Source organism: Pelophylax lessonae (assembly GCF_965119305.1).
Source record: "Pelophylax lessonae genome assembly, chromosome: 6".
In the NCBI taxonomy this organism is placed as follows: Eukaryota; Metazoa; Chordata; class Amphibia; order Anura; family Ranidae; genus Pelophylax; species Pelophylax lessonae.
In genome coordinates, this window is record NC_138773.1 from 77,262,319 (window position 1) to 77,275,236 (window position 12,918).

Genomic DNA, 12,918 nt, shown 5'->3' on the forward strand with positions numbered 1-12,918 from the left:
AGCTTTATTTACAAAGAACAGGGTTCAGAGAAGGGTGGAGGGGAATTAGAGGAAAGAAGAGTGAAGGTAGCAAAATAGGGTAATGGACAATGGAGGGAAGCATTTTTTGGCCAGCTTGACGACATGACACTTTCCATTGACTGATTGATTGAAGTAAAGTGCTTGCATTTAACAAAATTTAGCGTTCTGTGGACCATCTACTGACTTTTTGTTTGGATTTTTGCAGCATTTACTTTGCAGCATGGCACGTCGCCCACGCAACAGCCGTGCCTGGCGATTTGTCCTGAGTGGAGTCCGCAGAGACCAAGAAACTCGAGCCCCAGTCCTGCCAGCTGGAGAGGAGACTCGGGGCTATGACTCTGATGGACAGGTATGGTTTGTATGGTAGTAACCCTTCCAGTCAGATGAGGAGATGAAATTGTTAAAGTTACTGTAGTCCCTAAAGAGAAGTTCACCTTTCAGAACATGTTACACAGTACACCCATAATTCGGGTGTAATGTGTAACATGCTCCAGGCCTGCCCCTTGCACCCCCGATCCTCCCCATCCCTGTTACAGCGGGCAGGGGATCTTCTCTCTGCACCCACTGTGACATTTTGTGCAGGACTCCGTCCACATGGTCGCGTCATTCATTCACAGCGATCTGTGAATGGGAGAACTACAAGTACTGTCAGCCATTGTGGCTGATGGCATTTAGCTCTCAATAAACTGTGAGGGCGCTGATGACCGCTCTCATTCATTCACAAGCCCTGCAGCTTGTAAAAGTCAGCCCGTATTGGAGGTATGGGCTAAAATCTGTAGGGCTTGTCTGCAAATTCCTGGCATTGCACCTCTGATCCACTAATCACGGATACAATGCTTTTCAAGCTTTTGCAGGAAAAAATAATACATGCACATTTTTTTTTTTCCTGAAAAAATACGTGCAGTTATTTTTTCCAAAAAGGTGAACTTTTTTTCATTTTGAAAAAAATAAGTGTAAAAAAATCATATATAACTGTCATTGATCTGTGGTGATGTTAAAACAAAAACCAGGCTTTTGCAATATTTCTCATTTATTGCTCCTTCTCACAATGCAAACCTACAGGAAATCATTGGATAACCAGATTATCCCTTATGAAAGTTTTTTTATGGGCATATGAACTGTCCTTTTAAAATTCCCAAACAAATAAAACCTATGGTGTGAATCTACTTTCAAGTTAATTTTGGGGTGACCTCCCTAGCCTTACAGTTACTACTATCTCAGTATGTGGTCTTTTTGGCAGTGTATTTTAGAATGTAGGTAATAAAAAGCATACAAGAGATTGTCACTGTTCCAGATCTTCATTTTATTAAACATATTTTGTATAAAAACATATCTTTCTTTTATACATTGAATGTAATTGTGAACATATAAGCACTTTCACTTACGTATGTACAACTGTTGAGTTTATTAAAGAGTTAAAACATTTTAAAACCACCATTCTTGTTGGGTTTAGATATACTTTTTGGTATATTAACATCTCTGCTGTTAGAAACTCTGAAAAATATTTATTTTAGACTACAGTTCTTTTAAGTGCGTGCCTCAGCATTGCTTCTGTTGTCAGTAAGGCCCATGTCACACTAGTGATCCTGTCCTATGAGTGGATTATTTGCTCTTCTAGCAATCCTTTGGCCGGCGAGTTGCCTGCAGTGACAGGATGGCAAGGATGTCATGGTCCTAAGGTAAAAGCACGGCGAGGAATTTAACATCTTATAAACAATCTACAAAAGAAAAAATGTCACACTTAAAAACTCAATTCTGTTGATTCCTCGTGTTTCCCAGCACAGTAACAGCGACTCTGAGGTTGAGCTGCTACATCTGCCGGCTTCCATTCCCAGCGCAGTGCCTGTGACAGGCGAATCATATTGTAGTTGTGACAACCAGAAAGATGCCTATTGCTCCAGCCTGTACGCCTTCCACCAGATCAAGAGCTGCCAGTGTGGAGAGGAAGATGACTGTAAGACCAAGCACTGTCTATTGGCCTTTAAAGCAAACGTTTGTCTGTTGCTAACTTTGTTTTCTTTTCTTCTTCTTCTGTTCTCTTGCAGACTTTGACTGGGTGTGGGATGATGGGAGTAAATCCACAGCCACGTTGCTGAGTTGCGACAATCGCAAAGTTAGCTTCCACATGGAGTACAGCTGTGGTACAGCTGCCATTCGGGGCACTAAGATGCTTACCGAGGGACAACATTTTTGGGAGATCAAGATGACATCACCGGTGTATGGCACAGACATGGTATGTTCCTGTCATTGAAAGATGCAGATATCTTTACAGGGCTTCTCAAAATAAAAAGCGAAGGCAGCTTCTGCATAGTGCTGTAGGAATCCCTTATCTTGGGTTTAATTTTATGTGTAAAACCAAGACTGTGTGCTCTCTTTTGAGCAGTAGGCCTACATCATAGGTGGAATGATTAGAAGTGGAGATCATTCTATAGCTACTGATTTAAAAAAATCCACATCTCAATATCAGTAACCGCACTAATTAAATGCGAAAATCTCTACGAAGCCTCTATCGTCTTCTGGTACCAACATAAAGGTAGTTTAATCCTACAGCATGGCAGCTATAGCCACGGCTAAGCCTCGTGTGTGGGGCAAAATGCGTTGGGGGGGCCTCGCCTATCCTAGCCTAGCCCAGATGAGGCTGCTCTCACCATAGTGACTGTTGGGCTTTGTTGGTGTGCAGCATACAGTGGTTATTTACCTTTATGTTGCAAGCATCAAGCTAAAACGAGCTCTTCCCTAGTCTGCACCCTCAGCGGGAGTCACCAGTTTTGGATACACAGGAGTCTGTAGCGGCACCCCCTATTCCATTGTGTGGATTCACAGCTATAGCAGTTAGGTTATGGCAGAGTCACTTGCAGTGATGTTACCAGATGCCAAAAAAGGGCAATGGGTGAAAACCAGAGCTAAAGCCAGGTAAAATATAATACTTTCTATCTACCACATCCTATATCTTTTCAGACTAACAGTCACATCTAAAGCCCCGTACACACGCACACAGATTGTTGGCCGACCGATCAGCCGTCTTTTGTCCAGTGTTGTTTGTTGGTTGAAATGTGCTCTAGACTTGCACTGGACTTTTGTTGGCCAACAAAAACCAACTTCAGAAGTGATGTCATGTGATGGTTGACTTTCCGTGTGTTTTTTCTTCTCTGAGCATGCCCAGTTTTGCTCATCTGATTTTTGTCTGCCGAAATCTGTACTGACTGAGGAACAATTGGCCGTTCTGTTGTTGGCCAACAAAAATTTTATAGCATGCACACCAGTTTTTTTCGGCCGAAAAGTCGCAGTTGGTTGTCGGAAGCATCATACTAACAAGCCTACAATCGGCCGATCGGACGTTGGCCAACAATTTACGGCCAACAATCTGTGCGTGTGTACGGGGCTTTACTCTACTAAAACCAACTTCCCAAGTCTATTATATCATGAAAATCTGAAGGCAGTAAGGGCCTTAAATAGACTTTAAAATGAACCTTTTTGTTGTACGAAGTAATAATTTCCTTTAGCCAACCCTGACCTTAAAATTGGTCAGATATGAATGTTCAACTGCCATGCCTTGGCATCTGCAGATGTGAAAGGCTTAAGCAGCTGCAACCAGCCAGAAGTCTGTGTGTGATTTGCTGGCTTTGTACAAGAGATACCTAAAAAATACATGTGTAATAAATGCTGCTTTTTACCCCTTTTATTTTTGTTAGTTTTCTGATAATATATTTTCATTGTGTTCAGATGGTTGGCATTGGAACATCAGATGTAAACCTGGACAAATATCGTCACACATTTTGCAGTCTTCTAGGAAAAGATGCAGAGAGTTGGGGGCTATCATACACAGGTAAGACTGAAGGTAGACCTTACTGACTGCCTGCTGATGGTATTTGCAGTCATGACCAAATAATATGGGGAATATAACTGCAAGAGAATCAACCCTTTGTTGTGAAAGTGGCAGGGACATAAGCTATTGCAAAAATATATTGCACTAAAATCTAATATATAAGGAATAATATAATTTATAAAGAATTTATAAGGACAGGCTTGTACAGTAAAGGCTCAAGGTTTTTTTTTTTTTTACCTTCATGCATTTAATGCATGAAGGTAAAAAGCCTGTGTGCAGTGCCCCCACTGCAATTTAAAGCGGATTTCCACCCAAACCCCCTGAAATGCCACATTTGACATGTCATTTTTTTGGGGGGGGGAGTGGGTACCTAGTTTTGAAAGGTACCCGCTCCCACTTCCGCTCGGAGCGCCGCGGTGCCCTAAGCGGGAGTTGTCCTCTTCCCCTCCCTCCCTGCAATCTTCTGGGACACGTCAGAGGTCCCAGAAGATTGCCGGCCAATCACGACGCGTAGCGCAACTCGCGCATGCGCAGTGCGTACCCGGCTGTGAAGCCGCAAACTGTCACAGCCGGGTGCCCACACCAGTGATGCCGCAGAGCAGAGAGGGAGAAGAGCGAGGCTTCGGGCGGCCGCATAGCTGGACTGTTGGACAGGTGAGTGTGTGATTAGGCTGGAACTCCGCTTTAAGAGAATCCCTTGGGGACCACTAGGCCACCAGAACTAGTGTCCTCATTGGAAGATTTTCCATCTGTCTTTCTAGGTACAACCCAAAATTTAGGATTTTTGTTTTGCTTTCACTTTAAATGCTAATGGTAAATAGAGAGGGTATATCTCCCTAACCGGTACAGACAGCAATACAAATCTGACAGGTGTTCTAATCCCTCTTCACTCTATCCAAAACTGAAATCGAAATATCAATCTTGACTAGAGTAGCCTGATTAGGAGACCCTTCCACCAGATGTTTCATTCAAAAAACCCTCTCATAAGATTAATATGGGTATTTATCATAAAAATATCATAAAAACATTTTTTGTATTGACATCCAAAAGCCATATTGGATGGGATGTCAGCAGCCCCAACGGATTCCGCTGTCATTTAGGTGACACTCTTTAGTGTTACCCTTCTCTTCTTTCCCGACAACTACATAAAAGGTTATATAGGGAGGTGAAGGGGTGGTTGGAGACCCTGGGTCAGCACAGATAGTAATTACACGCTCCCTGAAAGGGAGAACGCTGTGACGTGCAAGGAGGGAGGAGGCTGGGCTAGGAAATTCTCCCCTAGCATAGTCAAATTTTTCTAGCAAGTTCAAAGGCAAATTGCAAGTGAATAAAACATAATTTATGGAAAGGAAAGCCACTGCAAATTAGAATTTCATATACTTGATTTTTTGTGCATTTACCTACATTTTCAAGCTAGTGAGAGAATTTCCTAAAAGTAAAAACCTGGCACACCGGACTGGTCTGTTCAACACCTGCAACTATAGAATCACCTCAGTTTGCCAAGCTCTCTATCTGCAGTAATTGGAATAGACAGAATCTCACTGAGTTTTCAGACTGATCTACTATGTTCTTTGTCTGACAGGATTACTTCAGCACAAGGGTGACAAAAGCAATTTCTCCTCACGCTTTGGCCAGGGGTCGATCATTGGCGTGCACCTGGACACATGGCATGGGGTGCTGACCTTCTACAAGAACCGCAAATGCATTGGTGAGAATATATAAATGTCCTTTTTATATTTTGGTCCAGACTAGAAAACAAATAACATTTCTAATTTTTTTTTTTTAGTAAGATATGAAATAATTAATATGAGTATTTTGTGTTCTCAACCAGCAGGTAGAACTGTTGGTTACTTTTCATATATCTAACTATATCATTTTATCTATATTGCTGGAAAAGAAGAACTTATTTACAAAGCTCAATAGCTCAAGCTTTGCACACATAAGTGAATAAGTCAACATTTGGGTGCACCCTGTATTTAATGCTTTTATGTAAAACAATAATTGTAAATATCTAGTGAAAAACAGAATATCAAAGATCAAATTAAAACCTATACATTTATTAAATACATGATAAATATAATTAACATCTGAATACAATTGAAATTGTAATTTTTTTAGTTTCTTTTGATGATTAGGCAGCCAGGTGTTGCTTTGCCTGTGCCCCTCCTACCTCCTTCCTCCTCCATATCTGCCACTGAAATCAGACATGTCAGTGATGGGGGCAGCAGTGGGTTTGTTTGCATGGTCATGTGACAGTGCTCGAGCCTAGTGATTAGCTGCTAGGCCTGAGCACAGTTATGGAAGAGGAGCTCACATGCACTGTAATACCCAGAAGTACTGCTGTGGAGGAGGAGATAGCTGCAGGGGATTGCAGGTAAGGTAAATAAGTGGGATTGACATGCCCATTGTAGGGACACTTCTCCCTGCATGGGCAAGGTGAGAGAGTTATTTTAAAGTGTTTAAAAGTCATAAATATTAAATAAGTACTTTCTTGTATAGTTGTAAAATAGACAACAGACTGTGGGGTTGATTTACTAAAACTGGAGAGTGCACAATCTAGTGCAGCTGTGCATGGTAGCCAATCACCTCTAACCTTAGCTTGTTCAGTTAAACTTTGACAAAACAATCTGAAAGCTGCTTGGTTTTTTTGCACAGCTGCACTCCGTTTTTGCACTCTTCAGTTTTAGTAAATCAACCCCTGTATTTTTTATGAGGACATCTTTCTAATATGCATCTTTTGCCTTCTAGGTGTAGCAGCCACACAGTTGAGGAACAAGAAGCTGTTCCCAATGGTCTGCTCCACAGCCGCTAAGAGCAGTATGAAGGTCATTCGCTCATGCTGCTGCCGCACATCCCTCCAGTACCTATGCTGCGCCCGCATACGGCAGCTGCTTCCTGACAACATAGACTCTCTGGAAGCCTTGCCCCTCCCTCCTGGGCTCAAACAAGTAATAAACAACAAGTTGGGCTGGGTTCTGCAGATGGGCATCAGCCCCAGCCGACAGCGCAAAAACGACACCAAGGCTAGCACCTCCTATGGAAGTGACTCTGACAGCAGCTGCCCACCAGAGCTAGAGGACTGTCAAAGGAAGCGATGCCGCAGGATTTAAATGCTGGTGGAGTGAAGGGTGTAGCGTGGAGCCCTTTCACAACCATCTGCTGTAACATCCACTGTGAACTCTTCAAAGGATCAAGAAAGGAGACCTCTTTTGGCAAAGAAATTGAAAATTTGACCTTAAGAGACCAGGGCAATCAGGAGATACGTACTGATCATCTTATTACCTTATGATGATAACATTTAAAAAAAAAAAAAGGATGTTGGTGCTAGAGACTGCTAGGTTCTATTTAGGCCTGGTTTTGGTTTGGTACAGTTCAGACCTTCAGCCTTTTGTAGGGCAAATGGTTTTAACACCTGACCTTAAAGTGACGATCCGGTCCACAGCATTCATTGTTAAGTGGGCTTCTAAAAGATCCAGATCCCTATTTGTTGTGTAGTCTGTCATTTACCAGCACTTTAACCACATCTGACAAAACTATTGTTAATACAGATTATATTAAGCATCAGCTTCGCCCTTTTCACTCAACTGAGCTGGACTAGAACTGCAGCTCAAATTTGGAAGATCTCCCGGCTCTGTTCCAGGGCTAGCATGACGGTTTGGAGAGTTGTTTCATGGCCTGTAATAGCAAAGGCTAAAACAATGGTTAATCAGCTACCCAGAACCCCTATTCTATGATTGTATGGCATCAAATGCTCTACATGCACTCTGCTCAGTAGCTGGTCTGAAGAGGAAAAAGTTCATTAAGGACATACTGTCCCATGACCTGCATCTTCACACAGAGATCAATCATGGGAATTCTTCAAGAACAGTCAAGTCAAACATGTACACACTGTTTCTACGTTTTATGACAACTGTTTGCCCTCCATGATTACCAAACTTGCACAAAGAGTTGTAATTTTAGTCTTCAACAAGCGCCTATAGGTATCTACGGAGGACCTGATCATATTTAGCAATGGTTCAGTTTGCTTAATATGGCACTGCTATTATACTATGTGGATTTCTTATGTAACGCCTGTAATAATGAAAGATGCAGAGTGAAATATAGCATTCATATTGTGTATGGTGTTAAAGAATAAGTGCACAGTTGTGGTGAGAATAAAAACAAACTATTCTGTTGTTCTTCATAGCCAGTGTCATCAGTCCAAAAAAAATGTCTAAACACATGCTTTATGTGAATTATCCGAAAGAGTGTACAACTGTGAATGCACTAGGGAAATAAAAAGAAGGGTGTACTATACATTGTGTTGTATGGAAGAAGGCATGCCTAACATCCCTTTTAGATGGCTGTGTGCCCCTGCTGATCCCAGACAGTGTGACAGAGCTAACCAAAGCAGCGTGCACATAACAAGGGATCCTGGGATGCATTGTTTGATTTGTCTGCATGCAGAGAGCCTGGAGGACTTTGCAGAAGAAAGGTAAAGAGATAAAAGGTTATATTTGTTAACCTTGCTGGCTTTACCTGAATACAATAATGTGTATCTAAACCCAAAATTAAAAAATATAATGTGCTACAGCCTACCCATCCTTAGATGTACTGTAGCTTTGTTTTATTTTTTTCATTTATTTTTGCTTGGTAAACCCTTTGTCCATTCACATCTACATTAATTTAAACTCTATCAATAGACATAGCCGTGGTTGTCATAGAGTCGGGACTTAAAACATGTCTGCCTTAGTTTCATTCATGGTGGATTGATGGGACTAATAGTTTACACACACTAAAGATAAGGTTCTTTGTGATTTCTTTTAAGCTCAAAGGAAGTGACAAGGACATTTTTTTGCAGAATCAGTGGGTAATTCAAAAATGAAAACGAATACAGCCATACTCAAGGGAACTAGTAGGCTGCAATATATTTATTTTTTGTTGTTGAATTTAGATATGCTTTAAAGAGCATCTGTCAGAACAGAAAAGTGGAAGCTGCTGTTGCAAACCTGTTTTTGAAGTTACATAGTTCTTTTAACCTCTATTTCACTATTTTATAGGTCGCTGTCCCACAACAAACATACAGATATTAGATGCCCCTACACATGATTTGCATTTGAGTAGTGAAGGAAGGATACAGCAGACAGCCCGACCTCATGTCGCTTCAAAACAAGTCATGAAATACAGCTCCTATATTTCTGTCCTGACTGGCTTCATTAAAAGGAGCTAAGGTGTTTTAAAGTGCACTTATTCTTTAACATTACATCTGCCTGGTGGTAATTTATATAAAACACCCATTTAACCCAATCAGAATTTGTGTATTTGATTTGGCTTGGGTTCTAATTTTTGGTCATCCTTGAAACTTGACAATGAGCAGTACAATCAGTGAGATGTAGAAGGGAGATCTTATACAAAATAAGCCAGTCCTTAACTGGACGAAGGTAAATGGCTTTTAAAGAGACAGTTGACATTTGAAGAACTGGAGCCCTTAAAGTGGTTCTAAAGTCATTGAGGTTCTTTACCTTAATGCATCATCTGCATTAGGGTAAAACATCCTTCAATATAGCACCCCCTCTAACAGTCCATTATCGATCCAGTGCTGTGCCCTTTTGCTGCAGCTCTTTTCTCCCTTCCTGGTCTCACTGGAGGTTCTGACAGCAGTAGAAGCCATTGGCTGCTGCCAGTCAAAACCAATAAGGAGAAAGCGGGGGATGGGGCCAAGCCGCACTGTTTGTGCCTATAGACACGCAGAGCCCGGCTTGGAAGCGCACCCACGCAAGTTCTCCCATAGCAAGCAGCTTGCTATGGTGGCACTCGCAGAAATGGAGGAGCGGAGAGTGCTGGTGGGGGACCCCAAAAGAAGAGGTACAACACCTTTGCACAGAGCAGGTAACTATAGTCCTTTGTTTTATTTTACAAAAAAAGTCGGGATTACAACCGCTTTAAATTCGTAAATGCATTGCATGCGATACAGAGGTATCCTGCCAGAATAAACATTTGGTTGTTTCAGTGTTTTTGAAGGAGTAGATTGTGTGCCAATAAATACACCCCAGCAAGTGCACCTGTTAGTGTAGTAATTCGTTAGTTTTTTGGGTCATGATGGCTTAAACAATTTAAAGCACATATGTAAACCACAAGGCCTGCAGGCCAAATCCGGCCTGCCAGGCCTTGCCATGTGGCCCTCGCACCCAGTTTTGCAGCCAGAACATGGTGGAATTCCATTCTGCCACTTCCTGCTCTCACCCTCCGTTCCCGCTCCCCTGTCACTTGTAAACACAGAAACCTGTGTTCACAATGGACAGCTTTGCTCTCAGCATCTGCCACAACTAGCAAATCTCTGCACGCACTCGCGGCGGGATAGATCTCTAGATCCTGAGATCTCCCTGCCCTGAACCCTGCACTTCTTACACAGCACACCCCTAAACCCTGCACTCTGTACGTAACGCACTCCTGAATGCTGCATTCTGTGCATAGCGCACCCTGAACGTTGCACTTTGTACATAGCGCAACCCCTGAACCCTGCGCTCGATATATAACGCACTCCTAAATGCTGCATGTAGCGTAATCATGAACTCTGCACTAACACACTCTTGAAACCTGCACTACGTAACGCACCCCAGATACAACTGGCCCTTTGAGGGCAATCATACTGCTGATGCAGCACACACTGAAATTGAGTTTGACACCCCTTATTTAAAGGAACATTAAGGGCTTGTGTACATACAGACTAGGTTGACCGTCAGCCACGGGAAAACGCAAAGCGTGGCAAAATCGATTTTGCCGCATTTTGGGGTGGCGGTCAAAATTTTCCTATCCTGAATGCGATTCTTCCTCGTTCAGGAGAGGGAGGTTGCACATCCCCTAACCACAACAGCTTCTAAACTCAAGTTTAGAAGCTGTAGTGTACATGAGCCCTTAGAGTTCAGCTTTAATGTACAAGTTTAGGCTATACCATAATTCCCCTTTTAAACACTGACATTTTTTTTCCCTCTTTTTGCCCTTCATAGATTTTAGCATGAATCACAATTCACATAACCTTTTTCCTTGTATTTCTATGTGGTCACGTGACTGCAAAGCTCCATCTCCTCTGTGTGATGTGCAGCTGGTAAGAAGGAACTCTCATCAAGCAAAAACAAAGAAAAATTCCTAGCTCAACTTACCAACCAGCCTGCAACAAACCAAATTGTCCTGTCTAACAGTTCACGTTAAAATCGGGTTTCAATTTTGACGCATTGGCGAATACATGTGTAAGTTGCAGAGGACAAGGCACCCCAGCATTATCTACAGTCCTGACTATATATTTTGAAAGCCTGTATAGTAGGAGCACATATATAATAATAGATAGATCGAGGGCAGGTATGCCTGGAGGGAGCCCACTCCTCCATAAAGGCATAGGGGCGCACTGGATACCCAGCAAATAGCACAATGGCAGCAAAGGTGTCCAGTGGGCCCCCCCACCAAATAACCAACATTGCAAACAAACGGCAACTGCCCCAACCTATAACTGGCCTTAACAGCAAGGAGCACATGGAAGGGCAATGCATGTCAAACAACAACAGAAAATGTTTCAGCTAAACCTACCAGTCAGCCTGCAACAAACCGAATTGTCTTAACAGTTCATGTTTGCACACATTTGCAAATACATGTGTAAGCTGAAGAGGCCGCAACAAGGCACCCCAGTATTATCTGCAGTCCTAACTTTATATATTTTGAGAGCCTCCATAGTAGGAGCACATACACTCCACAAGGTTTAGGTGTGTTTTTATGGGAATGTTTGACCATTCTTTCAGAAGTGCATTTGTGAGGTCAGGCATGTTGTGGATAGGAAGGCCTGGCTCGCAGTCTCCGCTCTAATTCATCCCAAAGGTGTTCTGTCGGGTTGATGTCAGGACTCTGTGCAGGCCAGTCAAGTTCCTCCACCACAAACTCGCTCATCCATGTCTTTATGGACCTTGCTTTGTGCAGTGGTGCGCAGTCATGTTAGAACAGGAAGAGGCCATCCCCAAACTCTTCCCACAAAATTGGGGGCATGAAATTGTCCAAAATTTCTTGGTATGCTGACACCTTAACCACTTGCCGACTGCCTAACGCCGATCTACGTCGGCAGTCAGCCCCTCACAGGCAAAGTGACGTAGGGCTACGTCACTAGCTTGTGAGGGTCTAGGGAGCGAGCGCGCGCCCCCGGAGGCGCGCTCCCGCTCCCGCGTGGTCACGGACCCCCCCGCGCGTGTGACCAGCGGACCCGATGTCCGCCGGTCACTTGGCGATCGGCGGGGGAGAGGGAGAATGTCAGGCAGCTTGTGTATACAAGCTGCCTGTCATTCTCCTCGCTGTAAAGACACTGATCAAACGGATCTAGTATGTAGATCCGTTGATCAGTGTCCTTACAGCTCAAGCCACAGCCAATCACAGTAGAAAGCACGCCCCTAGGGATACACACAGCCCCTCCCTCCCAAATAAAGTTAACCCCTTCACAACCAGTGTATTTTTACAGTAACAGTGCATATGTATAGCACTGATTACTGTAGAAATGTCACTGGTAACCCCAAAAGTGTCACAAATGTCAGTCAAGGGTCCGATCTGTCCGCCCCAATGTTGCAGTACCGCAAAAAAAATCGCAGATCACCGCCATTACGCGTTAAAAAAAAAACAACAAAAATGACAAAAATCTTTCCCTTTGTTAGTAAACGCGATAACTTTTGCGCAAACCAATCAAAATACGCTTTTTGCGATTTTTTTTTTTACCAAACATATGTAGCATAAAACAAATTGGCCGAAAATTTTAAAAAATTTTGATTTTTACTTTTTTTTTGGGGGGAATTTCATATAAAAAAATGTGAAAAATATTATTTTTGCAAAATTGACGCTCTTTTTTTGTTTATAGCGCGTGATCAAAAAATAGCACAGGTGATCAAATACCACCAAAAGAAAGCTCTGTTTGTGGGAAAAAAAGGACGTCAAATTCGTTTAGGTACAGCGTCGCACGACCGCGCAATTGTCCATTAAAGTCACGCAGTGCCGAATCGCAAAATACCCCCTGGTCAGGAAGGGGGTAAAATCTTCCGGGGCTTAAGTGGTTAAGAGTTCCCTTC

General features: G+C 42.8%; 1 protein-coding gene and 1 long non-coding RNA gene across 2 annotated transcripts; both read left to right on the top strand.

Moving 5' to 3' along the window:
- The first annotated feature begins 197 nt into the window (after positions 1-197).
- Positions 198-8,293, top strand: SPSB3 (splA/ryanodine receptor domain and SOCS box containing 3). Its single transcript, XM_082262423.1, has 6 exons — positions 198-370; positions 1,801-1,975; positions 2,067-2,254; positions 3,745-3,847; positions 5,430-5,555; positions 6,596-8,293. Exons 1-6 carry the CDS (start codon positions 242-244, stop codon positions 6,955-6,957), a joined length of 1,083 nt encoding a protein of 360 aa, XP_082118549.1. The 5' UTR covers positions 198-241; the 3' UTR covers positions 6,958-8,293.
- A 450-nt stretch (positions 8,294-8,743) lies between these two features.
- On the top strand, positions 8,744-9,133 carry LOC309557296. The gene is made up of 2 exons (XR_014225382.1): positions 8,744-8,892; positions 8,956-9,133. It is a non-coding gene; the product is annotated as an uncharacterized lncRNA (long non-coding RNA).
- The last annotated feature ends 3,785 nt before the right edge of the window (positions 9,134-12,918 follow it).

Bases quoted from the DNA above. Each gene is read 5' to 3' on its own strand.
- SPSB3 (XM_082262423.1), top strand. From the start codon at position 242: ATGGCACGTCGCCCACGCAACAGCCGTGCCTGGCGATTTGTCCTGAGT. The intron at 371-1,800 runs GTATGGTTTGTA...CGTGTTTCCCAG, and splicing joins GCTATGACTCTGATGGACAG to CACAGTAACAGCGACTCTGA. The intron at 5,556-6,595 runs GTGAGAATATAT...TTTGCCTTCTAG, and splicing joins CAAGAACCGCAAATGCATTG to GTGTAGCAGCCACACAGTTG.